Source organism: Hypoxylon trugodes, assembly GCF_022578975.1.
Source record: "Hypoxylon trugodes strain CBS 135444 unplaced genomic scaffold F4822scaffold_9, whole genome shotgun sequence".
Lineage (NCBI taxonomy): Eukaryota > Fungi > Ascomycota > Sordariomycetes > Xylariales > Hypoxylaceae > Hypoxylon > Hypoxylon trugodes.
In genome coordinates this window covers 1,905,813-1,931,684 of record NW_026250024.1, presented here as the reverse complement: position 1 = coordinate 1,931,684, position 25,872 = coordinate 1,905,813, and the positions used below count along the sequence as shown (strand labels likewise).

The 25,872-nt window shown below is 46.4% G+C and overlaps 10 protein-coding genes across 10 annotated transcripts; 3 read left to right on the top strand and 7 right to left on the bottom strand.

Moving 5' to 3' along the window:
- Window positions 1-63: 63 nt before the first annotated feature.
- F4822DRAFT_379170 (NAD(P)-binding protein) lies at window positions 64-1,654 on the bottom strand. The gene is made up of 5 exons (XM_051456376.1): window positions 1,541-1,654; window positions 1,236-1,435; window positions 913-1,179; window positions 442-843; window positions 64-365 (listed from the first exon to the last, which is right to left on the bottom strand). The coding sequence occupies exons 2-5, from the start codon at window positions 1,314-1,316 to the stop codon at window positions 153-155; spliced, it is 963 nt and encodes a 320-aa protein (XP_051310746.1). The 5' UTR covers window positions 1,317-1,435; window positions 1,541-1,654; the 3' UTR covers window positions 64-152.
- Window positions 1,655-4,160, bottom strand: F4822DRAFT_379339 (cytochrome P450). Its single transcript, XM_051456380.1, has 6 exons — window positions 3,954-4,160; window positions 3,677-3,879; window positions 2,489-3,607; window positions 2,246-2,412; window positions 1,855-2,183; window positions 1,655-1,715 (listed from the first exon to the last, which is right to left on the bottom strand). The coding sequence occupies exons 2-5, from the start codon at window positions 3,785-3,787 to the stop codon at window positions 2,027-2,029; spliced, it is 1,554 nt and encodes a 517-aa protein (XP_051310745.1). The 5' UTR covers window positions 3,788-3,879; window positions 3,954-4,160; the 3' UTR covers window positions 1,655-1,715; window positions 1,855-2,026.
- Window positions 4,094-6,383, top strand: F4822DRAFT_379181 (Haloacid dehalogenase-like hydrolase-domain-containing protein). Its single transcript, XM_051456378.1, has 5 exons — window positions 4,094-4,338; window positions 4,401-5,173; window positions 5,226-5,278; window positions 5,347-5,498; window positions 5,564-6,383. Exons 2-5 carry the CDS (start codon window positions 4,461-4,463, stop codon window positions 6,131-6,133), a joined length of 1,488 nt encoding a protein of 495 aa, XP_051310744.1. The 5' UTR covers window positions 4,094-4,338; window positions 4,401-4,460; the 3' UTR covers window positions 6,134-6,383.
- Window positions 6,384-6,754: 371 nt separating this feature from the next.
- Window positions 6,755-8,594, bottom strand: F4822DRAFT_379150 (uncharacterized protein). The gene is made up of 3 exons (XM_051456375.1): window positions 7,741-8,594; window positions 7,306-7,669; window positions 6,755-7,246 (listed from the first exon to the last, which is right to left on the bottom strand). The coding sequence occupies exons 1-3, from the start codon at window positions 8,073-8,075 to the stop codon at window positions 6,815-6,817; spliced, it is 1,131 nt and encodes a 376-aa protein (XP_051310743.1). The 5' UTR covers window positions 8,076-8,594; the 3' UTR covers window positions 6,755-6,814.
- Window positions 8,595-11,063: 2,469 nt separating this feature from the next.
- F4822DRAFT_379130 (acetyl-CoA synthetase-like protein) lies at window positions 11,064-14,764 on the bottom strand. Its single transcript, XM_051456374.1, has 3 exons — window positions 14,328-14,764; window positions 14,084-14,276; window positions 11,064-14,030 (listed from the first exon to the last, which is right to left on the bottom strand). Exons 1-3 carry the CDS (start codon window positions 14,515-14,517, stop codon window positions 11,153-11,155), a joined length of 3,261 nt encoding a protein of 1,086 aa, XP_051310742.1. The 5' UTR covers window positions 14,518-14,764; the 3' UTR covers window positions 11,064-11,152.
- Window positions 14,765-14,818: 54 nt separating this feature from the next.
- On the bottom strand, window positions 14,819-16,566 carry F4822DRAFT_416863 (uncharacterized protein). Its single transcript, XM_051459383.1, has one exon. The coding sequence runs from the start codon at window positions 16,535-16,537 to the stop codon at window positions 14,906-14,908; it is 1,632 nt and encodes a 543-aa protein (XP_051310741.1). The 5' UTR covers window positions 16,538-16,566; the 3' UTR covers window positions 14,819-14,905.
- Window positions 16,567-17,076: 510 nt separating this feature from the next.
- Window positions 17,077-18,840, bottom strand: F4822DRAFT_433502 (Dehydroquinate synthase-like protein; the record flags this gene model as incomplete). Its single annotated transcript, XM_051461855.1, has 6 exons — window positions 17,077-17,243; window positions 17,304-17,761; window positions 17,818-17,909; window positions 17,961-18,240; window positions 18,332-18,447; window positions 18,511-18,840. 6 exons carry the CDS (start codon window positions 18,838-18,840, stop codon window positions 17,077-17,079), a joined length of 1,443 nt encoding a protein of 480 aa, XP_051310740.1.
- Window positions 18,841-19,837: 997 nt separating this feature from the next.
- F4822DRAFT_433501 (S-adenosyl-L-methionine-dependent methyltransferase) lies at window positions 19,838-20,929 on the top strand (the record flags this gene model as incomplete). Its single annotated transcript, XM_051461854.1, has 5 exons — window positions 19,838-19,900; window positions 19,950-20,079; window positions 20,227-20,625; window positions 20,673-20,833; window positions 20,888-20,929. 5 exons carry the CDS (start codon window positions 19,838-19,840, stop codon window positions 20,927-20,929), a joined length of 795 nt encoding a protein of 264 aa, XP_051310739.1.
- F4822DRAFT_379106 (nucleotide-diphospho-sugar transferase) lies at window positions 20,498-22,350 on the top strand. The gene is made up of 2 exons (XM_051456373.1): window positions 20,498-20,625; window positions 20,673-22,350. Exon 2 carries the CDS (start codon window positions 21,207-21,209, stop codon window positions 22,275-22,277), a length of 1,071 nt encoding a protein of 356 aa, XP_051310738.1. The 5' UTR covers window positions 20,498-20,625; window positions 20,673-21,206; the 3' UTR covers window positions 22,278-22,350.
- F4822DRAFT_378780 (potassium transporter) lies at window positions 22,350-25,430 on the bottom strand. The gene is made up of 7 exons (XM_051456372.1): window positions 25,002-25,430; window positions 24,894-24,932; window positions 24,806-24,814; window positions 24,556-24,742; window positions 23,740-24,504; window positions 23,511-23,683; window positions 22,350-23,452 (listed from the first exon to the last, which is right to left on the bottom strand). Exons 1-7 carry the CDS (start codon window positions 25,247-25,249, stop codon window positions 22,423-22,425), a joined length of 2,451 nt encoding a protein of 816 aa, XP_051310737.1. The 5' UTR covers window positions 25,250-25,430; the 3' UTR covers window positions 22,350-22,422.
- Between the last annotated feature and the right edge of the window lie 442 nt (window positions 25,431-25,872).

Below are 25,872 nucleotides of genomic sequence, written 5' to 3'. Positions count from 1 at the left end.
ACTGATTAAACGCCTTTTGGGACGTTGGGCAGAAAGAATGGATAAATAGTATTTAGCTAAATTGGATTAAATTAAATTGGTGTTTACTTAACGCTCCACCCTTTTCTTCAAGTATGATTCCATTATGGATGTTAAAAGACGTAATAAGAGAATTACGCGAAGGCCTCAGTCTGCTTACCGCACCATTGCACGAATTTAGCGGCAATGCCCCCTTTCACCGCATTCTCAATTCCGGCCGGAAGGTCACCTAATCTCCCCCAGGGATAAACATAAGCACCGCTTCTGTCCGGTGTCAATTCGGGCGCAAGTGCAGCCCAGAGCTCGGTGTACGCCCCATGAATAGGCGGATGAAGTATGAAAGTGTCCTTCGGTCGTATTCATCATTAGTGAACATCCTAGCAATTTGCCTAGAAAATGCGATTATGGGATTGTGTTACTTACTGTAACCCAATGATCAATACCCGTCCAGTGCCGCTGCAATTCCGTGCGCAAGTTTCCTGGATTGAAGGCGGCGTGTACGACTCCAGTCTGTGGCGTCGTTTTGGCGAATTCTCGTGCAAAGAACACGTTGCCGACTTTAGTCTGGCTGTAATTGGGCTTCACACCTTGGTCCGTGGGTTTACCATCATCGTCAATGACGACCCCATGAGGTTGGGGAGAGGCAACGTGCACGCCGACAGAAGCAGCCCATGCGACGCGTACACTAGCTGTTGGTGACGACGAAGCAGTCCTTGTCAAGGTCGGTAAGAGGAGCTGGTAGAGCAGATAGGGACCCAGACAGTTAGTGCCTACTTGTAGGTCATGTCCCTGAGCATCGGTACTCCCTTCAGGGGGGTACATGACCTAAAAGCTTGTTAGATAAACTGATTGGTGGGGTGAAGGCAAGGGATGCAGAAAGCTAGGACCACCTACGGCGGCATTGTTAACAAGAACATCTAGGCGTTGTTGTTTAGCATTGAAAGATTCAACCGCGGGTTTAATCGTGGAAAGGTCGGATAAGTCCAAGTGGAGAAACTCTACATGGCCTTTACTAGCAGACGCTGCCTTTTTGATGCCCGAGATGGCCTTCTCAGCTTTGGATGTAGAGCGGCCTGCGATGTAAACAGTGGCATTGTGGGTATAGAGGATTTTGGACAACTCGAAACCAACTCCGACATATCCGCCCGTCACTATGAAGACCTATATGCGATGAGCGCGGAGGTATCGGAAATACGAAGGAGGTGAACGCCACTTACTCGCCCTGTTTGATCGGGACAGTTCTTCTCTGTGAGAGGGGCGGTCGGAATGAAGAAAAATTGGCTGAAAGTGTTACCCATATTGTAAGTACGATGGTATTGCTAGGATGTAACTGCGATTGCCTTGGTTGAAATCCTTTGCGGCATCAGGATTTTAGAATTGTAATTTCAAATGTTCAAAAGTCAAGATCTTTGTACTGCTGCATGGAATTTTGTTTTTTAGTTAGATTTCCTTTTTGGGGGGTAGGACAGAAGATCCTAGACATACGTAACGTGCGTCCCTTGATTAGAAAATGCGTACGTACCTCGGTACCCTAGGTAGGTTCGTAAATTACACCTCACCTAGGTATTGACCAGGATTAGGCAGGTAGGTGGTAAATAATGATATCCCGAGAAGCGTGGTGATTTCGATTTCATTACTCTGTATGCAAGCCTTAATTGCAAAAGGACCTTGGTGTAATGTCGTGGCGTCATAGGAATCTTGATGGATGTTTAGTCAACTGTTGTACAAAATCCTTCGTTGGAAACTATAGCTGCTATAATCCTTCTCCTATACTCATTACCCACCGGACCCGACTGAATGGTAACACGAGTTGGCTTGAGTGAGACAAGAACATACCTGGCTAACTGCCTAATAAGAGTAGGTGCGTAGCGTCACTACCCGTGTTGTTAATGAATGCAACCAAGCCATCGATCATTCTTTATGATATATAATATATGATATATGATATGATATTACTAAATAGTAAAATGTTCAAGTATCATTCCGCCTTCTTTCAGCCTACTTCGAATCATACTCGCTCCTTCATCAAAACTGGCAAGGCAGGCTGAATCCATCCATTATAGATGCGTTGACCTAACGCCCAATTCTCTGTATCCTTACCTAGTTCCAGGTCAAAACGCCACAATAAATGTGTAAGCGCTAATTTAATATTGTAGAGTGCAAATCTGTACGAAACAGGGAACATCAATATTTGCTTTTCGTGGCTGATGGAAGCGGAGTTTCTCACCGTTGGCCAGGACAATTGCGAGGTCCTACAGAGAATGGCTGGACTACGTCTCTCCGATCGGTGGCATACTTGGCATCACCCATCCATCGATCTGGAATGAAACTCATAGGATCGCGGAAATTGGAGGCCGAGGTATTCGAGCAATAGTGGTTAATTGTAACTACGGTCTGGATATGATTGTCCGTTAGTAGACCCGACCTATGATCAATTGCTCCTTCAAAGTCTTGCGGTGTAGTTACTCACCCCTTGTGGAACATGTTTTCCGCAGATCGTAGCCCCATCTCTATCGGGCACCCAACGAGTGAAGCCATTAGCAAGCGGGGCGTGAATGCGGAGCGTCTCTTGTACCACGGCATCCAAATATGGCAGCTTATTTAGGACATCCTGCAACTTGATATCCTCGACAGTGGCAAAGGTGTTTCGGATATCGTCCCGCAGTTTCTCGTGGATTTCAGGGTGCATCAAGATATGGTACACTGCAGCAGTCTGCGCCACCGACGAGGTCTCGCTGCCAGCTAGGATGAGGACTGTAGCCTGGGCCTCGATTGTTTCCGTTGAAAGATTTTCCTTCTTTGCCTGTTGTAAAAAGTAGTACATAAAATCATGACGGTCGGTGTCCATGGCCATGCGTTTCTGGACGCGCTGTAATGATGCTTCATGATGATTTGCCTGCATTTCACGGGTTGAAGGTGGGATGCAAAGAGCAAGCAAACGGTTTAGGGGCCAAAACTTGTGACATTGATGCAAGAGGGTCGCGGCGTAAAAATAGTCGATGACAAATTTTACCCATTCATGGTAGACTCCGGTTCTGACACAGCCCATATCTTCACCGAAACCAAAGTCGCTATTGATATCGAACATGGAAAACGTGAACCATTCGCGCACATCGATTGGGTGTTTATTAGCACTGTGCTTCTCAAATTGTGCCATCAAGCCGGCGATGTGCTCTTGTATCATGGGCTCCTGTTCTAGGAGCGAACGATGTGAGAAGGCGCTGTTTAGGGAACGACGGATTGGAATTGCATCATCGTCGCTTACGAGTGTGATCGTATCCTTACCAAGCATCATCTCGTTGTAGAAGCGTGGGTCTTTAGGGAAGTTTGCGCGGCCTCCGCCGTTTTTCTTATATCCATAAATCTGGGACCAAGCCTGTGGTTTGATATACGAGAGAGTTCCGGGAGCAATACGGACAATGTCGCCGTATTCGTCATGTGCGGCTTTGAGCGGGTATTGGCTGATACCGAGAAGCGAGAAGATCGCCAATGGGATATCCGACACAATGAGATAGAGCGGTCCAGGATAAGATGCCAATGGGTGGAAATAAACATTGTATACTAGTTTAGTTCCGACGACGAGGACACACTACGATGTTAGAGCCAGCATGGTTAGGCTATTCCTCTGCTGATGCCAACACGATATCAGGGAAAATACCAATATGAGAATATTCGCCGACGTCGACCTAAGAGTCGAGTCAAGATAAGACGTGGCTTGGCTATATTCCATTTTAGATGGCGAATATAATAGATTGAAGAAGATTGTCATAGGACGGAGAGTAGACTGAGGCGATAGGGCAAAGAGGCAGGCTTGCGAGTGACGTGCCAAGTGGCATTTAATAAATGACTGCAGACGCCGCGCTATAACCGGTCAGTTACACTAGACCATCGGAGTTTCTAAAACGGAAAAAAGAACTTTCCGGACAACCATTGACCTCAATTCTGATGTCAGAAGGTGGCTTGCATGTGGATTCCCATACTGGAATAGGCTGGGGTGTCATTTCGTGATACCTCTTGTACGTGGTTATATGAAAGTCGTGACCATGGAGGATGACGAGTCGTACGTTTGAGGTAAACCACTGGCGGTGAGGAGAAACCCATTGATCCTGTCTGCCTGTAATTACGTACGAAGGAATATGGATTCGTATATACCTGGGTATGTACCTAGGTATATATATAGACTTATGGTGATAGTGATCCTCGTGGGCTGGGTCCGAGGTTAGGCTTGGGCCATCTTAGGATAGTAGAAGCCAATTTTAGGTATCCATATCGTTTGATTTCCCGGTCAACCGGCTTTCCCTTTAGACAAATCTGTTATAGGTAAGTACAAGCTGTTCCCTCGTCCGTAACATGCGATATAACAGAAAGTGACTCGTGTTTAGTATTTGAGGGGATTCGGTATCATTCCCTTCGCATAGTTGCTAAGCCAGACTGTAAAGAGGATGGATACTCAGCAAGAGCCCCCTCGGGCCATCATATTTGACCTTGGGGATGTTCTCTTCACGTGGTCCGCCAATACTGCGATTATTCCAGCTCAAAAGTTGAGAAGTGTCCTCTCGACTTCTATCTGGCATCGCTATGAGCGGGGTGAAATCACTCGAGACACCTGTTACGAGCTAAGTGCTCAACAATCTTCCCTCTCCGCGTCTGAGATTGCAGGAGCCTTCTCTAAGGCCCGCGAGTCTTTGCAGCCTGATTATGCTATCGTCTCCTTCCTTCGCGAGTTGGAAAAGGATCCAGCCATTCAAGTGTATGCCATGTCTAATGTTGGTAAGGAAGACTTCGAGGAGCTCGCAACAAAGATGGAATGGCCACTTTTTGATCAAGTGTTTACCTCGGCAGCGGCGGGCATGCGAAAACCGGAGGTGGGATTCTACCGTCATGTTCTGGACCATATCGGCCTAGCTGGCAACCAAGTCGCCTTCATTGACGATAAAGAAGAGAATGTGCAAGCAGCACGAACATTAGGCATCCAAGGCTTCGTATTCGGGCAGTCGACAGTTCACACATTGCGTAGCATGTTTGATAACCCAGTCGGCAAGGGCTGGAGATACCTATTCCTGAATGCAAAGCATTGTGACTCGGTTACGGACACCGGGGTCACCTTTTCAGATAATTTTGCGAAATTGTTGATTGTTGACTCACTGAATGACAGGTGAGCTGCCCCCAGGGTTCTATATGACCAATAGCTAACAACACGCCGCTAGGACGCTTGTGGATGTAAGTTGGGGATCTAGAAAATCATGGAATTTCTTTACCGGTAAGCCAATCTTCTTAGGTTTCAGAACCTGTTGACGAATAGAGGGATTGACGTGGATACATTACCAGATGAGAAAATGCTGGTCCCAGGAGGGATTTTCCCGGATGATCTCGATACCACGTCTCTCGCTCTCACAGCTCTTCGGCCGGAGTCGACCGAGCTTGTCTCTTCTGTCCTCGATGCAATGGCTGAATATGTTGAGGGTGATGGTAGTTTCCAGGTAAGTGGTTAACTTGTTTAATGTTGCTGATATATCAATGAACCTTTCGCTAAATAGCTTATTAGACGTATTTCGATCGTAACAAGGCTCGAGTAGATCCAATTGTTAGCGGAAACATTCTCGCCTGCTTTTACGCCTACAATCGCGGCCGCGAGTTCGAGCGTACCCTTAATGTCGTGCGCTCCGTACTCTCAGACCGTACTTACGAACAAGGATCTCGGTACTATCCTTCCCCAGACTGCTGTTTAGGATTCATCGGACGTCTACTCCGATCGTCAAGCGACGCTCACCTTCAGGAGACACTAGGTCCGCTGCTGAAGGCGCGAGTACGCGAACGCCTCAATCTGGGAGGAAGCGCATTGGATTTGGCAATGCGCATCATCACTTGCACCCAGATGGGTATCGCTTGCGAGAATGACCGTCGTGTCTTGGTAAATTTGCAGCGTGAGGATGGCAGTTGGGAAGGTGGCTGGATGTACCAGTATGGAACCACACGAGTGAAGGTTGGGAACCGCGCAGTGACCACAGCGATGGCGGTTGCAGCGCTTTCTTCTCCAGGCATCACCTCACAGGCTGATAGCGGAAAGAAGTTGGATGGTACCAATATATTGGTCAATATGATTGACGTCAAGTGAAAACACGACTTGCGGGTTTTCACTCTCCTTTAGCTGCCGTGGGGTTAGTGACCGATAGATTCATATTAGGAGGCAATAGGAACGATCAAATATTTACTACCTTACAGCTAATGATTTCGAAACAAACGCTCTTACTGATACATACCTAGGTATTGATATTGATGTTGTATTTGACAAGAATTACATAAGTTGAAGGGTTCATGTTTCAATTTGGAGGGACGCACTTCTACAACTCTATGTAACTAACCGGATGTGACTCATCATATCTCAATAAATGAATATGACCCCACACATGCCAAGATCTGAGTTGGTTATGTAAGCACTTGACGATCTTACCCATATATAACAGGGTCTATTTTATGGATCACATAAGACATAGGGAAACTCCAATTTTAAATTCTGGAAATCTCCGAACCTTTACTGCTACCTAAATTCAATCGTGAAAGGTTCAATGTTCCGTGCTACGAAGGCTTCTCTCGTACTCATGGATATAAATTAACAATAATCACAGTTACTGTCAAAAGCCTCTCTTCATACAATGGCATATACCAGCCAAGGTGAGAAATTTTAAAAAAAAAAAAAAATTAAATAAAGCAAACGTTCCAGGTGTCTGCTTAAAGCTGCTGCTAATGCCAATTTCATACATCTCATACACACGTTTCCTGCCCTAACCCTCTACCTTTAAAATCTTCGGGGGCGCTTCTTGGACTTACTTCCAGATTTCTTCTTGAGCAGAAGGTTGTCTTCGATAGTTCCGCGGACCACTTCTCCGTCAACCATCTCGCTATTCATGTGAGAAAGGAATTTCTCTTGCTCTTCAAGGAAGGCCTTGAGCTTATATGTAGCCACCTTGCGACCGACGCTCTTGGCTTCGCGCAGATCCTTCAGCTGCTGACGAATACGCTCCTCGAGAATCTCGAGACGGTACTCACTGAATTGGTTATACAGCTCCTCAAGGTTCGAGATGGGACGTACAGTCGTCAAGACCGTATCATCACGCACCGTCGGGCATCGAGGCCTGAACGACGTCACCATACTGATGCGCTCCGCCGTGCCAAGTGCCCGCAGAGCTTGATGCTCTATATACCTTCCCTGTAGCACGACAGCGCATCCCTGGTTTACAACATTAGTCGCAGTATCTCCAATGGCTCTGACGGGAAGTAAAAACTTACCATCTGTGGACCTCGCACTTTCATGATCTCGCCCGTACCGGTACGAAGAGCCGTCTCGCCACCAATCATGGTGGTACAGTCGCTGAGCATGGTCACACAGACAAATGGGTAGCTGTCAGTGTGCCAATCTACGATGGGCTTATCGTCTTCCCAAGGGCATCCTGCGATGCCTTCATCTGCCTCATACTGAGCTCTGTCACTGAAGGCCTGCAGCTCTTCCTGCTTCTCTTCCTCGGACTTGACCGAGATATTGATATGGCCAATCTCAATATCCATCTCAGTCACCAAGTCAATCTTCGCGATTTTAGAGATGATAGCCAGCGTCTCTGGGTTTTTCCACACATCATACACAAAGGGAGCGTACCTGAAGCGATCTTGCGTCAGTCATACTCTGCATGCGCTACCCATTTGGATCCCCTAATGCGATGAACTTACTTGTTCGCAAAACCCCTCAGCTGACACTGTGCTAGATGGCTAGAGTACTGGCAGTTGCCAAGCACCTCGGCGCTCAAGACCTCTTTCCTCATCCTCATCACAGCTTCCTCCGTGAAGAGAGGAAAGGGTTCCGAGACAGCAACTGGGGAGATTCCAGTATCCTCTGGCAAACCTATGTCTTTCATGGTATATACCTTTGGGTGGTCCTTGAAGACAAGGTGTCGTGTGGGATCAAATTCATCATTTCCCAACTCCATGCTAGCAGTTTCTGTGATAATCGGACTCCAGTTCCGCTTAGCTTCAATGGAAGCTGGCGATACTGCTGTAGCTGCCATTGCTGATATGCAGATGCAGATGTGTGAGGAAAGTGTCTTCTAGATGGGGGAAGATGTGAGCTCGCTGAATGCAGAGGGTAAGTGTGTGATACGGGACAATATTTGCTCAACGATGAGATCGAAGTGTATTGCCAGCGCTCCGGCGGCCTCCATTTATCAATTTATCATCGTGAAGCCAACCGGGGTCTGAGCTTATCTTCAAGGATTTGACTCTAATCAATAGTCCACTTCCTCTCGCCAATGCGAGACCACGGGGCCCCGGAATCTGTGTCGCTGGTATCATCTATGACGAATCCAATCGAAGGTTGGGCATTGTGACCATAGATAGGCAAGACATGAGTTTGTCCATTGTCAGGCATATCAGCGTCTCAAAGTAAAGCAGCGCTACGGTGGAACCAGCGACGAGGACGTGTTGGTCCGTTCTAGTATGGGGCATCTCTCCAATCAGAATTTTGGTCCGGAACTCTATCTCGATAGGAATTACTCGCCAACTTACGTGGTTCGACCTGGCGAAGGGATTGCCAGCTTTGAAAGGTGTGGAGGGGCAACCCCAGCGTTACCGGATAACTAAAGCGGCATCCAGACTATAGCTGCGATGCCACCTGAGAAAGGAAGAGCCGCGATGTGCAACTTAACGCAACTTGGGAGCGAGAAACCGAATCCCGAGTCATCGCGCATTAGCTCTCGCGATGTCGGTTAAAGGAGCAGGATGCGATCGTGTTTGGGGCTGAATGAAGAAAGCCCTTATTTTTTCATTTTTTTACATCCCAACCTGGTTCTTTTCCCCGTTGAACCAAGACACCCCGCTGATGGCTGCTAGCTTTTTTGCATGCACAAAGGTATGTATTATTCTATACATACTGTATACTTACGTGTTTCACAACAGGGTGCTTTCATTCACTTCAGATCACGCAAATTGTCTAGTTTTTTTTTGTTTTATTAATAGATACATCATACCTTGAACCCGATTCGAGACCGACAAATACGCCACTTACATATTTAAATCTCATCGGTCCGCCATCATGTTGCCATGTTCCCATGCGACGTTATCTCCGTTGGTACAATGGCTCGGATCAAAGCGTACGACGCCCGATAACGGAGATAAAGCGAAGGTGTCCAGAGGAACCCAGCGCTTTCACACCTGCGGCTAGGCCTTGCTTATCATGTGGGTTTGTGCCCGGATGGATCTCTTCCTTTCCGCTGATCTATCTTGAAAACGTGACCGCCTGTCGTGATATCTTGTCACTTTTCGTGTTATATTATTCTTTGGACCCCCTGTAATTGGTTCGTCTAGATGCGGAGAGGGATGATGCGTTCCTATAGGTTCGTCAATTTAGAGGCGCAACATCTGCCGAACCGTTGCATAGAAAACTGGTAGAGCTAATTCTATCGTAACACTATACAGACTTCTTTTCTAAGAAGAAAAGTTCTTTTCGTTTTCTCAAAACTCTGACTAAAGTCAACCAATTTCATTCAGAACCCGGCCTACCATACCGTTTTTCTTCACGATACTACCTGGAATTCAATAGGATTTTCTTTACCCGATTTCTAGGCCCTCGCATAGGTATGTACCATGGTACCTGGGTATCTGCCTGCTCTGTCTGACCCACCATCATTTTTACTGTACTCAAACAAAACACTAAATTAGATATTTTTTGAAAGCTGACATATATTGTCAGCCTCGGTCTATCACTTCCACGTGAGATGCGCCACTCAGATCTTAATCAAGGTACTTAACTCGGCGTAATATACAGGTAACAAAATGACATTAGAGATGCAGAATGGATTTGAAACCCAGAGTAATCAAGATGCATTTGATACATCCCCGGAAGCGTGGCGGGTCTGTGAGCTATACGCTGCCGATCCTTATGGCAACCGCCGCTCCGCGTTTAATTGCAGATAGGTATATACACTTCTGACCAATCACAACAAGCAATGGTAATAATGACATGCAAGATGAGGGTCTGGAACCAACCTTGGAATCACTTGACGGGTTGGGGAAAATTTTGGACCCTGCACAAATACGCTGCGTCAGGGGTACGTATGTAGTGTGATTATGGTTGGTGCTTGGCATAAATGTTACACCAGGTTACCAGAACTAGATTGCTATCGAAGAATATATGCCAGCATCGTTTAAGAAAAGTTCTACTGCATGCGGAAAGGAGTGCAGACGGCAAAATAAAGCGCATACTCCCGTAGATGTCAAACGATGATTTAGGTATACAGCATTAGGGCGGCAAGTCTATTACGAAGATGATGGCGTCTTATTAGGCTATCTTGCATGCAGAAGACGATCATTCCGTTACTAAAGAGACTACATTCGTTCATACCAAGGTAACTTTCTACGGAAAGATCATGATGACAAAAGTTTTGATGTGAAACCCGGAAGTTTAGGGCTTACTAGCTATATATTAATAGATTGTAACCTACAAGTATCTCGGTGACCATAGGTGGTAGTACCTAATGTCTTGAGTTAGAGATTTTAGTAGTGCTCCACAACTCTATATATCCACTTCCTCTCCTACGACCTTGTATAGATACCCAAGCTGTGGATGATAAGGCACGAGAATCGAGATCGAGACTAAGAAAGGGTCTGGGTAAGAAGAACAGGCTCGGATAGGAAATGATCAGGCTTTGCATACGATCATCCAGTAGTTTCCGTTGATCAGGTTTTCTTTAGCTGATAGAATTATCTTTTCCTGGAAATCTTCTATCCTTGACCTCTCGGAAGCACCCTATCGCCTATGTCCGTATAGCTTGTTTGTACCTAAACGGTTGTATAAGAACATCAATAAGCCTGGTTCTATCTCCGTATACCTATTTAGGTTATAATAACCTTGGAGGTTCCTGAGTCAATTATAAGCAATAATCCAAAAACCTAAGGCAAGTCTCGCCGATTGCTTATCACATTATTGTGTATTTTATATCATTAAACTCATCGGTATAGTTCAACTTTCATAGGTAAGCAGTCTACATACTCAGACATGTCTCTATTATACCTTGTATATCGGAACTCCAGTGAGTTACTGAAGATATGATAAGTTACAAGTGCGTGTATATTACTGTGTAACATGAGGTTATTTTGTCTTGCTCTTGTCAAAGTTCTTTGGACTTTCTTCCCCGACATTCTTCTGGATCCAGACCCACATCTTTCTCACCCTTTCGCAAGTTAAAGGTTGAATTTCTCTTATTGTCTCAGATAATCGCGAAGTTGAAGTTATATCAAATGCAGGAGAATCATCTCTGCTCATACTGCTCGATACTTCTGTCGCGTGGGCATACCTGCGTCTCCACAATCCTAAGAGAGCTTGGCATGGATGTCTTGACTGCGATCCATCAAGAGCCTGTTCTAAACACTGTAGCCATTCCGCAGGCTCAACTACTTGAAATTCAGGGTCCTTTAGGGTTTCTGAAACCCAATCAAGTAGTTGATTCCATGTGGGTGATTTGTGTGGGTTCAAGACATGATATACGGGCATGTTTGAGCGAGTTGACTCTCGGTTATTATTACCTGGTAATACAATTTCTAGAACAGCCTTCGCCGCCTTGTCTACCGGTAACCAGCTGAGAGTTTCTTTCGGTAAGTTTGGAAGACAACCTGTAATTCCAGCTGTCGATATCATCAGCGGATAAGCTTCGCTCGGATTCCATATACCCGCTTCATTCCCGCAGAGTTGACCGACACGGATAATCGAAACTCCTGTATTTCTTGCATCTCCGGATGAGCTATCCTTGTAAAAGCATTCGTAAGCTTTGGAACAGACTTGTTCTGCAACCCACTTAGACCTTGAGTAACCAAGCGAGGATGCATGTGATGGATTCGAAGATAACTTCTCAGAAATGACTGCTGATGGATCAGAACTCACTGCCGCCGTTGAGCTGATGAAAAAGAATTTTGCGCCACTTAAAACAGCCGCATTGATCATGTTACGGGTCCCAATTATATGACCCTCAAATGACATAAGGCGAAGACTGAAATTGACGGTCCAGGCCGTATGTATGAAGATTGTGGCTTCTACCACGATGCGTGTCCATTCCTTGTTGGGGAGACCCAGATGGGGGTCAGGAAGCCGGCAAGGGAGGCAGACTACCTTGTCATCGAAAACTTGCAATCCAACTGAATCCCACGGTCCTAATAACTCACGTTTTGACAATGCCTTCAATACACGCTCTCGAGATGCGTTCTGCGTCTGTCCGCGAACCAGACAGTATACCTTAGAGACCCCGGGGTTGATAAATAACGCCGATAATATATGTGCTCCAAGTGCCCCAGTGGCTCCCGTAAGTACAATTACGTCGCGTTCTTTCTTAACTACGTCTGCGCTGTCCGCCTCGTAAGATCCGTATTTTTCGGAGAGTTCTTTCATTAATCTCCGATCACCGACGTCGCTCTGTGAGCAGTAAGGGTCATCTCCCTTGCGTATCCGAATTAAATCTCTAGCCAATGCGTCGACATTCCCACTATCATAGATAATGTTTATCGGCAACCCGGAAACACCTTCGGGTAGGATCTGAGATCCAATAAGTTTTCTAATCTGGATGCATGCGATTGAATCGACCCCTTGCTGAAAGATATCCTGGTGAGGGTCAATTTCTCGGCCTAGAACTTGATTGAACAAGCTGAGGAGTGTGGAGGAGACATCCGTGTCGGATATGTCCCGTGTGCTCGTATAACTAATCCTTGTGTCGGAATAGGTCCCATCAATTATATCGGCGTACCGAGCCTCAGCTTGCCGCCTTAATATGGTCCCCTTGCTACTCTTCGGAAGAGGTTCTTCATCCTCCCTTGTTTCAACGGGTATTAACATTGACTTATCCAAGCGACAGTGACTTTGCACCTCCAAATTTAGTTTTTGCACATGGGGCCAGATTGTGTCAATGAATGCTTCGTCCGAGAGGTTTGCCAAAGTCTTGAATATTAAGGCACCTGCGCATTCTTTTCCCGCCCCGAAAACCAAAACATCTCTTACTGAATGTATTGATGCCTTAACATGTTCCTCCAGTAGCGAGGGATCGAATTTTTTCCCATTGGCTAAAGTGATTTGAGCGTCCGACCGGCTATGATATCTCCACGCATTCGTGGTAGACGGGTGTTTTTCGAATAAGTCAGCAGTGGCATACGAACCGTCGTCGCGGTTCGTCTTTGATATTAGCGGCCACTTAGACTTGACCACTAGTTCAGATAACCTATCAGCTCTCCCTTCAAAAGATAAAAGCTCAGGATCCTCAATTGGTCGTAGGTACTGCCAGTCCTTATCTTCATCGTAGTCGCGATGCGATGACATGAGAAAACCACATTCGGCGCTACCCATTCGCGAAATGAGCCTAACACCCAGGTCGACTACCCTATCGCCGACAGAAGGGGCTAAAGCGGCGCCGCCAACGCCGACTAAGTCCATACTCCTCAAGACGCAGATACCTTCTGGTTCTTCGGCTAATGATTGAAGTACGTAGGGAACGGACGAAAAATATTGTACAAGGACTGAACTTCTTTCGCGGGCATAGTTTACCGAACGAACAATGTTGGTCCCTGTGATCGGCACCACGCCCTCGGGAAATAGCCAAATCATCGCTCCGCTAGTCCAAGCCCTGAAGCAGTCTGCGAGGCCCCCATGATATAGAGGCGTAGTCGTGTACGTGGCGGGCTGGTCTTCACGCCGAAACGATGGTAAGCAACCCACTGCTCCCCACTGAGTCTGGAAAATCGGTTTCGGCAAGCCGGATGATGTCCCCGAAGTATGTCGTATATAAGCTATCTTCGAATCTTCTTTGTTAAGCAGTTTATTACCGTTATGATCATTATTTTCGTTGCGACAAGTTCGAAACGACGGGATCCTGATTGTGTTGACCTCGTTGAAACGCCCCACTCTTTTATCTTGCGCTTCATCAACGAGAACTGTTTTCATGCCAGAATTTGTATAGAGATGATGCAGCGCTGGGTATTCAAGTTGAGGACTTAGTATAAAATAATTAGAGCGGGTTCTTAAGATGCCGAGTGGATTACTCACGCGAGAATAAATGTTCTACATCCCAATCGCATGAGACCTAGCCATGCTAAGACGAAATCAATTCCACTGGCGCATAATAACCCGATTGTAGGCGGCTCATCGCTTTCCTCTCGGAGTTCTATAACATTCTTTAAGATCGAAGCTGCTGATATGGACAAGTTGCTGAGTTCCAAGAAGGTCACTTGTTCAGGAGCTGCACACGATTAGTATTTGAACGGTTAATAGACAAGGGCGAGCAACATACGCCAATTAGCTGAACTTATGCGCGTATGATTCGCTATTCCAAGAGCGGGCGAATTAGGAAGATTTTTTGCTTGTCCTTCGATCAATGTAATCACCGTCTTGAATGATTTTCCGCCGTCAGCGTATCCCCTCTTCAAAGAGGAAGCTTGCCCTAGGGTGCAGGTGAAATAGTTCAATTGACTAGGCGCCATGAGAAGATCGAAGTTACCTGGGTAAATATGGTCAAAGAGTATATCTAGATGATCTCATAAGAGAAATGTTATTTTATTGTCACGGAGTTCATGAGGTCATTGACTCGGCCAGCTACGTTCTCCCTTTTTCGTGCTTGGGGGATACCTGGGTACATGGGTACATTAATACTTACCCCTGAATCAGATACAATTCTGTATGTATGCAAGGAATTCGACGACGTTAAAAATAATCTAATACTAATTGAGGATAAAGAATCACTTCTTATCATTATTACTACAACGAAAAAATATAGTGCCTATCCTATTCAATTGTACCTAGGTATATAAGATGAGGCCAGTGTTATCTCCGAGAACGCCGGCTCTGGCATAATAGGTACCACATTTATCCTCAGCACATAAACATTTTCGTGGTACTGACATTCACTCTACTCCAGTGTTTTCCATGCCACCAGGCGGATAGAATTGTCATCGGCCAGTAAACATGGTAAAGAACCATTGCGGGTAACGGATCCCATACTTCAAAAGTGCCCTCCTTCCATGAGAAGAGGTGTGATACAAATTCAAGAAGACTTGAAAGCATAGACCTAAAGTTGATGGATCCGATACCCCATAAAAGTATGGGATGAATGAGAAGGGCGACAATATTATGTCCTATCCAATATCTTGGTTTCGAATCTGCCGCAGGCGTGACTGGTGTGTGAACAGTGCTGAAAGGCGCACCAATTCCATCTATTAAGTCCGTTTCCGTCTCTTTCGAGTTGATTCCGACAGCCGTGAGGTAAGCTTGCACCATAGCTTCTATTTCTGGGTTCTGCTGTCCAAAAAGGACGACCGCGGTATGGGCGCGGGGATTGCACTCGATGGCATAAATATCCTTGAACTGGTTATGATCGGATTTTCGATCGCTTGCCATAAAGTCAAAACTCAGATGACCCGTCATAGGATTAAACTTAGATGAGCGCTTGACAAATTCGACAGTGAATGCTAGCATTGATTGCCACAAGTGCGAGTCTTGAGATAACGGTCTGTAATGCATCAACAACTCGGCGCTCGGACATGCCACAAAGCATTTGACCTCTCCTTGTATAATTAAGGCATGTGTACAATATTCCTCGTTACCTGGAATGAACTGTTGTAGAATCCACGGGTTTTGTTCCGATATTGGTAACTGGGAGACATATTTATTGGTTTCTACTTTTGATGCAAGAGGTAGGCGGGTCATATTCCCGCGGTTCGCATCGTCAACCCCGATGGGTTTAAGTATAAATTTTCGTTCTGCTGTGGATGTTGTAGAGGCTGAGAGAATCCGGAGAATATCGCGCTTGGACTTGACTTCATGAGTTTCCGGTACCGAGAGCGAGAGCTTTTTACATTCTTCCATAAAGGAACCTTTATCGTGCAGTATGGAAGTTTTCTCCACATCAAATTGGATGCATTTACACGAAGTATGTCGCTCTACCAACTCTTTTGCGTGTGCATCTTCTACAGCGCTAGCCACGCCGGAACAGGATACCCAGAGGTCCAGCACTTCGATTTGAATTATATCAATAAGGCGTTTGGTGTAAGCCTTGGCATTATCTTTCGCGTCCTGCTCTGGTAAACGATAGAAAGCCGAAAGGCTTCGCGAATATCGACCCGGACATGGGATACCGGCGCGTTCAAAATCGGCTCCGATGACACGATGTCCTGAAAGATAGAATGAGCGAGCTAATGCCAGCCCCTTTGCCATCCCAACCCCAGTGACCAGCACGGTCCGTTTAGGTGATTTGGCATAGGAACTATTCCGGGGCGTTTCTTCTGGGTTGTGATTGGAAAGGATTCTCCTCATACAAAGAAGACATACAATCGAAGTTGACAGCGGTAGAATAATGACACTAAGTAATATGAAACCGAAACATCGTGCCGCCTCCCACTTTGGTGAGCTATTCGTCATATCAATCTTTAATATGGTAACGTAGAAACTTGTAATAATCCGTGAAGGAGCAGAGAGAACAAATGGGAGGCATAGCTTATTTCTCATTCCATATTACGGCAATAGATGAATTCTTTCTGAGGGCTCTCTGTGCCGTGTTCAACTTCCAAGACGTCACCACTTTGCATCCCTTTCTTCAGAGTTCCTAATTATTACAGCGAGTTTACGCCCTGCGTTATAGTGGATTTCAGTGCGTAGCTCTACGAATTTAGTGGCTTCTAGGCATCTAGACGCGCCGGGGATGGTGTACCTAGGTACCTACTTAGGTAGCTAGGCTAGGTACGCATGCACCCCGCAAGGTAGTCAGGGGTATGTAAGAAGGACTACTAGAACAGCCCGTACTGCTTCCTGACAGCTATTGTGGGTGCTAGAATTATAGGCACCCATCTGCGAGAGCTCACTAAAATGTGGCATTTTAGCGCTCAAGCGTCGCATTTACAAGTCTGTTTAGTGGACTCAACGCTATCGTCTATTGAAATGGCTCCTATCTACCTAGATATTTAGGTGCTTGTAAAGCTCAGCACGACGATCGCCAGAAGCTTGCTGACGTCGGCGGCGGGAAACTAGGTACCTGTCACAACTAATTTTTACGCCTGAGCCCTTATCCCGTTCGTTTGCCCATTAATAAGTCCCTCCGATAAATCTGCTGAATCGCCAACGTTAACCCCAAGCAAGCTTACATGCCCATTTACTGACTCGCTCATCATATGAGCACCACCGAGGCCATTGGCAAAGCCTTGGTTGTCTCGCAATACTATAATTAGCGGGGTTAGTGACAACCCGAGATGATTGTGTTAGATTGAACAGTACTCACCGCCAGCTTCCCTTGCAGCTATCTCGACACTCAGATTCTCCGCATCGAGATCTGTATAACCAGTATCGCTGCTGTCAACATAAGCCTCAATACCAGCACCCTCTCGAGGGTATGCCCTCATAATCTCTTTGTGGGTTCTCAAGGCATCTTTTAGCTCCTGTGTTGACACATCATTCAGAAACACGCACGTCCCAAGAGGGCTCGGCACGGGAAGGCGTAGCAATCCGTCACGAGTCTTTAAAATCGCGACAGTACCTTTTTCCAACACTTCGTCATCGAATTGGGGGTGGTCGATTGAGAGACCAGCTCGTGAGAACAACTTGAATAAACGGCTATGTTCTTTATCCGACAGTAACCCACGTTGTTTTGCCAACGTAGCAGAGTAAGCCATGTCGATCGAAATTGCGTGGCCATGGCGTAGTGGAGTTTCTGGGACAAGTTCGTGCGTTGGCGACCATCTACATCGAAGACGCGTCAACAAAACATCGTGATATCCAAAAAGCGGATTACTTACGTGTGGCCATATGCGATTACTCTATCAAGGCCGATCTCATGAAGATTAGGTGATTCCAATTTGAGCATTTCATAAATCCCCTCACGATTGATCTAACTCGAGGTTAATTTGCATTTTCAATCGATATTTCTAGGGTTACTCACGATGTCCGCGGCCTTTCGAATCTCGGCTCTCGACCCGTCAGCTCGACCGAACTTTGTCTCGATCAGCTGTTCGCAAAACTTGTCTAAAAGGTCAAACACCTGGAGATGAGAACAAGATGATATCTTGATCAATTCGGCAAATCCGTTTCGAACCTGCGCTATCGGTAGCGTTCGTAGAAAAGTGAAGTCAAGAAATGTGTGTATTGGTGCGTGATATGCGCCAAGACGGTTCTTGTATCGCCCATAATTGACTGCCACTTTGATACTAACGCTTGCATCGCTTTCGTGGAAGTATCATATGTTAGCGGTTTTATCCTTGAAACATCTGACTTCCACAGAGCTCGGAAACGGGAACATTTTCGTTTACTTACATTAATCCGATTACTGTAGTAGGAATCCGTATGAAGTTCGTGTTACGCCGATAAGCGGCACAGGCAAAACCGGCCACATCGGTCACGAGTCCACCACCGACGATGAGGACGGGCTCCTAGTACGACGCATATATATGTCAGCTACAAGCTGCGCACAGCAGAGGCGACATGAAGCGCACTTTTCGAATGATCCCAAACTCAGTCATACTGTCAACAATTTCGAGAAACGTATCGATGGTTTTCGCCTTCTCTCCGATAGAAGTTTGGTGAACCTTCAGTTTGAGATTATAGTGATTGAAGTAATTCTCCATCTTTGGGCCGTATAAGGCGAAGACATTCTTGTCTGTAACCGCTAGAACCCGGCCCCAAGCCTTATAACAGTTTGCCAAGTTCGGGTTAGCGATGTCAAAGACTCCATCGACAAATGTGAAGTCATATTCAATCTTCTCGTAGCCTTCAACGTGGAACCCATTCTTGGTCTCTTGAACATTCGCTTTAAAGTCCGACATTTTGAAAAGAACACTAAGTGGGCGTTATAAAGTCCTTCGCTAGAGTCGATGAGGTAGTACGAGAGGATGAGAGTTCTGAGATACAGAAACTCACTGTAAGGAAAGGGACCCAAGGGTTCAAGTATTACTACTTCTCATGTTGGTGACTCTCATATTCCATGATGAACTCGTCATTACTTCCCCTCTATGGCCCTTGAATGCTTTGTCTTATATCTATTTCCGTCATGGTTGACATCATGTTTCCCATCTCCCGGTATGGTAGTTTTCGCAATCTGCATGTAAGTCAATGCCAAGTAGAAATAAACTCCATAGAATCCTTGACTTTCATGCCTTCAAAATCTCGAACTAATCGAAAGGAGGAAAGATAGATCTCAGAACTATCAGCTAGTAATTTAGAGGCAGTTTCTACGAGATAATCTGATCTCACCGCTCCTCGCGTGACCAAAAGCACCCTCTGGTACCTAGACGGTTCATCTATGTCATTGACTTCTACATATGAGAGCCACCACGTGGAATAAACGGGCTCTTATTGTGCGACAATCTCTTTAGGCTGGGTAGTCGTGACCCATGCGAACCCTTTTACCCCCCTTTTCATTGGATATTAGCCCCATAACGTCGCAACACCTCAACGCATACCAACACTCAACCCGCATCCTGAAAATTAGCACGAAAAATAGTAGAAATTTTTGGAAATTTCCAATTTTTTATTTCATTCCGGGAGTTTACGGATACGAAATGCTGCAAGACATCCTTACTCTTTAGTGGCATGCTACTGCACCTGCGAAACCTACTATTTATCGTGTGCCCAACCGGAAAAGGAGTCAATGACCTCAAGACTCCAAAATACGTACTTATAACGACACACCATATACCGAGACACCTTTAGATCATACATCGAGTAATCAGTGAGTATCGAGGTAGGGAATTTGCTGGATTGTCATCTACGCGGACTTTTTATCCTACTCATACCTATACACTTACAAGCGGAACCGGAATAATGAGTGGACTAAAGAAATACTCATTCACAGGCGAGGCCTATCAGCCTCAAGAAGAATTATACGTTAGTACACATACCACATTGACTGGCGCACGCTAACCCGTCCTACCAGTTCAATGATGGAAGGGAAATCGAATTGCTTCATTTCATTTACGACCATGCGTCCCTTGAAGAAATGAGAGGAAAACCACAACGAGTTCTAGACGCAATTGACGAATTTGGGAAAACCAGAAAATATCTTAGTATGAATCGCCTTAACCTGTATTCATTCATAATTGAAATCCATTTAGAAATGGCACGACCTGCTTGGGGAGTGTACTTACGGGGGGCTCGGGGATACGCCTTAGGCCTATCTATGTTGTAATCCCCTACTAACTACCTCGTTATAGTGAATATTGGCGAATATAAAGCGAAGGCAATCACGAAGTTAATAAAAGATGAAAACCCACGAGTTATCGTCGAACTAGGTGGCTATGTCGGATATTCAGCCATCGCATTCGGTGCAGCGTTAAAAGGTGTCGGAGGCCAGCGATACTACAGTTTGGAGATGAACCCCGAATTTGCCGCCGTAATGTCCGTACTTGTCGACCTAGCAGGACTTAGCAATGTCGTCAAGGTCATCGTTGGTCCTAGTTCCAATTCTCTAGAACGTTTGGTCAAGGAGGATACGTTAAAGCATATCGACCTTCTATTCCTCGATCATTATAAACCTGCATATACTACCGATTTAAAACTCTGCGAAGAGCTCGGGCTAGTGTCAGTTGGTTCTATATATGCTGCGGACAATGGTATGTTCATTTGAATCGTATGAGAGCTTTCTCTAATAACGCTACAGTGGTCAAACCTGGCAACCCATTATATCTAGAATATGTACGAAGCACGGTGCATGAGAAAAGGCGAAAGGCTTCCGACTATGATCAAACCGGGCCCAAGGGGAACCCAAATTTGATATACGATAGCCATTTTATAGAAGGTTGGGAACCCAGTGGCGTACCCGTAAGCATCCAACACCCTACACTATCCAACCCGTGTCAAATTAACAATTGATAGGATGCGATAGAAATCACGAGGTGCGTTGGAGTACAGACATGAGGAATTTATGCGGCTATGAATGGTCTGTATATCAACAACGGGTTTAATTTTGGGGTCCCATCGTTGACTGCCCGCCTTTGCGGCAAGGAGCTGGGGGTAATGAATCATCAAACGGAGTTCCCGTCCCAGGTGCCTGAATACTTCAACATGACGTATTCATCTGATACTATAAACTCGCAATTTAATACTTCCAATATTACCTGTCTAGAAGTTTAGTAAAGTGACCAGGCCCACTGGTTCTCTTGATATTGACGGCGCCTACCTAAAGCCCTGCGCAATGGTTTCGACCACCAAGACGCACAAGCCATACGCATATGCGACTCTTATTACCCGTGGAAGTTACTTAGCGGGTGTAGTAACATTAGCTTATACTCTTAAGAAGCACAATGCAGCGTATCCTTTAGTTGTACTCCATACACCAAGCCTCTCTCAAAATGCACTGAGGGCCCTTGAGCTCGAGTCGTTGCGGAGTAACCTCATTCTTCGCCGGTGCAACCAACTCTTACCACCACAGGATGTTGAGATAAATTTAATCGCCCGACGCTTCGAAGATACATGGACGAAGCTTCGCGTATTTGAGCTGTTCGAATTTGATGCCGTCTGCTATCTCGACGCCGACATGGCTGGATTCCACAATATGGATTCCATCTTTGACAAGCTGGGTCAACTTCCGACAGACTGGTTAGGCGCAAACCAGTCCTGTGTATGTAACCGCGATCACGATCCCTGGGCACCGGAGGACTGGCATCCAGCGAACTGTGCATATACACCGCTTTCTAGCCCCACTCAACCGACCGATATAAGTCCAAGGACGCACCACCTCATAAACGGCGGTATGTTCTTATTCAGACCTTCTGAAATAATGTGGAAGTCTATGATGAAGCTCTTCAACTCATCTCCTTTGCTGTCCAACTTCAAATTTCCGGATCAGGATTTCCTTGCACTTTTCTTTGCCGGAAGGTGGAAGGCGCTAGGGTGGCAATACAACGCTTTGAAGACGATGAAGTATTGGCATCCTAATATCTGGCGTGATGAGGAAGTCATCTGCTTGCATTATGTCGTGGACAAGCCTTGGGCGGCGCGCATCGCTGCGGACGGCACTGCGGGGTATAAAGGGCGGGATGGACTCACTCATAGTTGGTGGTACAACGCATACAGCGCTTGGGAATGCGAAAGAATGGAAGAATTTGGCGATAGGTGCGAAGTAGTCTCTTTGGTAAGGACAGGCGTCGCGCCTCCAAATGAGCGAATTAAGGATTGGGTTGACATAGAACAAGATCCTGATATGACCGCAATAGGAAATAGAGTGCAGGCATTTGCAAATAGTCGTAATGCGATAGCTCTATGACATAAAGAAATGTTAGCAATTGGTAGTAATTTCATATCCAACTCGAAATACAAATTGTACCAAACTTCTATCCTACATCTATTTCAAAATATCTTGACTTCGTCATTTCACTTTATGTTAATCTAGGTGCCCCCTGCCAACACCCCTAGATCTCCTTTACAAAACCAACTTCGACAACTCTATCCATCGCAAGTCGCAAGTTTGCAATCTTAGCTCGTGTATTATCCCTTATCCAGAGGAACGTCGTCAATATGATACGCCGAGGAAACGACACGGGGTGATCCCTAATACGCATCTGTTCCTTACCAACAACATACACGACCTTCGTAGCGAACGCCCGATCTAGTCTTCCAAGCTCCGCTTTTGCCGCCTCATCCGCGAGCACGCGAACCGCCAAATTCCTCTCGACTGGCCTCGCCGCAGCGGGTGTGGTGGTAAAATCAAGTCCCGCCGTAGACCCGTTAGTTTGGCTTTGCTCCTGCGCCCTATCCTCTACGGTACCAACTTGCTCGTCTTCATCGCCACTAGTAGCCTTGCGAATAACGAAGTCGCGCACTTGCTCGTAAATCAGGGCTGCTAAATCTGGAGTGATAACTTCGTCCATGAAACCGCGTCGCACGACGAGTCTGTAACAGCAGGGGATGGCGGGGATGCGCGAGATGGCGTAGCGTTCACTCGAGGGAACAGATGGGGCTTCGACTGGGTGTAGGTGGAAGAATACCATGGCGTCGGGTACCGTACCGAATTTGCTAACGAATTGTGTAAATACGGTTGGTGTGAGTATACCTGTCTTGTCGAAGAAAATACCGAAACCTCTGAAGCGGCTAACTGCGCCGCCACCCCAGCGAGGGGCCATAACTAAGGGGCTATCGAGGGTGTCTTCCGTTCGGTGGACTAGTTGCCCGGGTCGGAAACGGTCTTCGGCTTCAGCACGCCATTGGTTTTCCTTGCCGAAGCGCCAGAGCAGGAAGATGCAGCCAAGAATTCCGGCAATGGTGATCGTGAACCAAGCTCCGTCGGGGACTTTTGTGAGCGCCGACGATAAGTATAGGCCGTCGACAGTGGCGAAGAAGAGCCACGGTATGAAGACGAGATATGGTGAAAATCCCCAGACGATTAGAGACGCGAGGGTTACCATGCAGGTATCGAAAAACGTCACGAACATAACACATACACTGGGAGCTATCAAAACCAATTTTGCAGAAAGTAAAGGGGGATTGTAGGCTGGCTTACCCGTATGCATTTCCGAGGCGAGTTGTGTTGGAGTAGACGCAAGTGACAAGAATAGTTCCACACAATAAGATCCAATTAACGAATGGTACATAGAGTTGCCCATGGAATTTCGTCGATGTGTGGACGACTTTCACTTGAGGACAGTATGATAGTTTCATCAATTGACTAATGAGCTATGGTGATGAGTCAGGTCAATGTTCCTAGAGAAAGGGGGCATTTCTCGGCATACCTGAAAAACTGCCGTAATCATAGCTTGCGAAGCAACAATAGCTGCAAGCACAGCTACAATTAAACTGGGGTACAGCATACCAGGAGGGACTGCATTGTAAAACGGATTTGTGTACGCGTCAGGATGCACACTGATATACGCAGCCTGTCCGACATACGCCAGCAGCAAGCAAGGGTAGCACCAGGACAGCCAACTAATCTGGATGGCTCTCATACTAAACGCGCCAAGGTCCGCGAACAAGGCCTCTACACCGGTAAATGCGAGTAAGATCCCACCGAGCATCTTCCAGCCCTCCGTTTTCTTCTCCATGAAGAAGTGGATAGCATAATACGGTGAGAAGGCTTTCAATACTGAATGATCATACTGGACCAGGTTGTAAATGCCAAAACCAGCATTGAATCCGAGCCACAAGATCACAATTGGAGCGAAAACGGTGGCGAGCTTCGTAGTGCCGAGAGGTTGGATGAGGAAAAGCACGACTAATATTCCACATGATGTACCGACGATGGTGGGACTGGTTATGTTAGAGCTTACCACCGAGAGACCTTGGACTGCACCAAGGACGGATTGCGCAGGTGTAAGAACACCGTCTGCGATAACCATCGAGACCGCGAGCACACCAATAGTCTTTAGTAAACCACGCGTGAACATACTTCGCTCAATAGTTGAGCGAACGGTTCTATTACTCGGGCGCATATCCTGAGTCTCATGACGCTCCATCTTTATAAGACGAGCTTCGCGCGGATCGCGATCGGTAATATTCGCCTAAAAGTGTCAACAAAAACGAGGACACATTCGTAAAGTATTCAAACTCACATATCGAGTGAGAAGTGAATAGCAGCTGAACGTGCCCCCTTCTCCCTGGTTGTCGGCGTGTAAGATGATCAAAATGTACTTCAGCGTCACCATAATGGTCAAGGACCATACGACGACCGAGAGAACTTGAAGGAGGTCGTCATAACTAGGTTGGTCGGTGAAGGTACTCGAAAACACGTATAGAGGACTAGTCGCATTAACTGAGTTTAGTGACCCAGTACCACTTGTTCGCGATTGAGAAATGCCTCACCTCGTTCCACTAAGGGTATTTGAGTTAGCAATTACTACCACATTCACATTGTAGTTGAGGGTAATGAATAAACCAGAAGATCGCTTACATGTCCCCGTAAATAGCACCAACCGATTGATACGCCAACCTTCACGCAATCGATCAGCATCGGTTTACAACGCATCAGTACTCCATAATCAAACGGGAGCTATGATACCAAAGCAGCGCAGTTCCCTTGAAGACCTGTTTCTTCCTGCCGTCATCGCGAAGCCAATCATCCTCATCCTCCACATCGAGATGTTCGCTCCGCCTCTCATGAGAGGGGCGGGAATTCGTTCGACGACTACGAGGTCGTGATAAGCTTCGCGTGTGGAATACACCACCGAGATTCGGCGCGCTACTCGAATCTGCGGGCTTGATGGACAAGTCGTCATCGGTCGCAATTGTGATCTTTGGCGTCGCCATGGTTGTGAATCCGCATTACGAACGTGGTTTCAAGTACGTAAAAATATTTTCCGACGGTCACTCACTGCATGTCACCACACTTGCAGACGATGGGGAGGTATTATTGAATGGATGGGAGGGCTGTGCTATAAAAGAACAATACAGGACTACTACCTCTACCGACCTGAATAGTGTGTTGCGACCGACCTAGCTAGAACCACTACCGCTGACTCTCGTTCTTTCAAGATCCTAGATCCCAGGTGAATTGGCCTATCACCTGTCAGGCATTCAAAAGATAAGCCGCCATCTTCAAGCAGCCAGCGTGGGGAAAGCTTTTTCTTCATGTCTATCTTGCTCATGGAAACCAACAAAAATGCAAGTTGCTTATTTGGGAGCTGGTGAGAAATGATATCAATCAGTTGCCAGGATTGTGCTCGAGAATGAAAGTACCATTGGCAAGCTACATTACTTGGACAGGGTGAGCTCTCTAGGTTGGGGTAGCTTCTCCTCCCTATACCGAAGTAAACAATGGGCATCTAGGTGCTAGTATGGTGGCGCCAGGGGTATACCTTTGAAGAGAATTTGCCGGGGAAGTTTGCTTGTTTGAAGACAAAGGTAGGACGAATATGACGGCGCTTCCGCCC

Excerpts from the sequence above, each read along its gene's own strand:
- F4822DRAFT_379181 (XM_051456378.1), top strand. The coding sequence starts at position 4,461 with ATGGATACTCAGCAAGAGCCCCCTCGGGCCATCATATTTGACCTTGGG. Across the intron at positions 5,174-5,225 it reads GTTGACTCACTGAATGACAG|GACGCTTGTGGATGTAAGTT; the intron begins GTGAGCTGCCCC and ends ACACGCCGCTAG. Across the intron at positions 5,499-5,563 it reads AGGGTGATGGTAGTTTCCAG|ACGTATTTCGATCGTAACAA; the intron begins GTAAGTGGTTAA and ends ATAGCTTATTAG.
- F4822DRAFT_416863 (XM_051459383.1), bottom strand. The coding sequence starts at position 16,537 with ATGAGAAATAAGCTATGCCTCCCATTTGTTCTCTCTGCTCCTTCACGG.
- F4822DRAFT_379130 (XM_051456374.1), bottom strand. The coding sequence starts at position 14,517 with ATGGCGCCTAGTCAATTGAACTATTTCACCTGCACCCTAGGGCAAGCT. Across the intron at positions 14,277-14,327 it reads CATAAGTTCAGCTAATTGGC|CTCCTGAACAAGTGACCTTC; the intron begins GTATGTTGCTCG and ends AATCGTGTGCAG. Across the intron at positions 14,031-14,083 it reads TGTAGAACATTTATTCTCGC|TCCTCAACTTGAATACCCAG; the intron begins GTGAGTAATCCA and ends TTTTATACTAAG.
- F4822DRAFT_379106 (XM_051456373.1), top strand. The coding sequence starts at position 21,207 with ATGGTTTCGACCACCAAGACGCACAAGCCATACGCATATGCGACTCTT.
- F4822DRAFT_379150 (XM_051456375.1), bottom strand. The coding sequence starts at position 8,075 with ATGGCAGCTACAGCAGTATCGCCAGCTTCCATTGAAGCTAAGCGGAAC. Across the intron at positions 7,670-7,740 it reads CTGAGGGGTTTTGCGAACAA|GTACGCTCCCTTTGTGTATG; the intron begins GTAAGTTCATCG and ends AGATCGCTTCAG. Across the intron at positions 7,247-7,305 it reads AAGTGCGAGGTCCACAGATG|GGATGCGCTGTCGTGCTACA; the intron begins GTAAGTTTTTAC and ends GTTGTAAACCAG.
- F4822DRAFT_379339 (XM_051456380.1), bottom strand. The coding sequence starts at position 3,787 with ATGACAATCTTCTTCAATCTATTATATTCGCCATCTAAAATGGAATAT. Across the intron at positions 3,608-3,676 it reads CGGCGAATATTCTCATATTG|TGTGTCCTCGTCGTCGGAAC; the intron begins GTATTTTCCCTG and ends CTAACATCGTAG. Across the intron at positions 2,184-2,245 it reads CGCAATTGTCCTGGCCAACG|ATTTGCACTCTACAATATTA; the intron begins GTGAGAAACTCC and ends TGTTTCGTACAG.
- F4822DRAFT_378780 (XM_051456372.1), bottom strand. The coding sequence starts at position 25,249 with ATGGCGACGCCAAAGATCACAATTGCGACCGATGACGACTTGTCCATC. Across the intron at positions 23,684-23,739 it reads TGATTACGGCAGTTTTTCAG|CTCATTAGTCAATTGATGAA; the intron begins GTATGCCGAGAA and ends TCATCACCATAG. Across the intron at positions 23,453-23,510 it reads CGCCTCGGAAATGCATACGG|TGTATGTGTTATGTTCGTGA; the intron begins GTAAGCCAGCCT and ends GATAGCTCCCAG.
- F4822DRAFT_379170 (XM_051456376.1), bottom strand. The coding sequence starts at position 1,316 with ATGGGTAACACTTTCAGCCAATTTTTCTTCATTCCGACCGCCCCTCTC. Across the intron at positions 1,180-1,235 it reads GTCCCGATCAAACAGGGCGA|GTCTTCATAGTGACGGGCGG; the intron begins GTAAGTGGCGTT and ends CATCGCATATAG. Across the intron at positions 366-441 it reads GTATTGATCATTGGGTTACA|GACACTTTCATACTTCATCC; the intron begins GTAAGTAACACA and ends ATACGACCGAAG.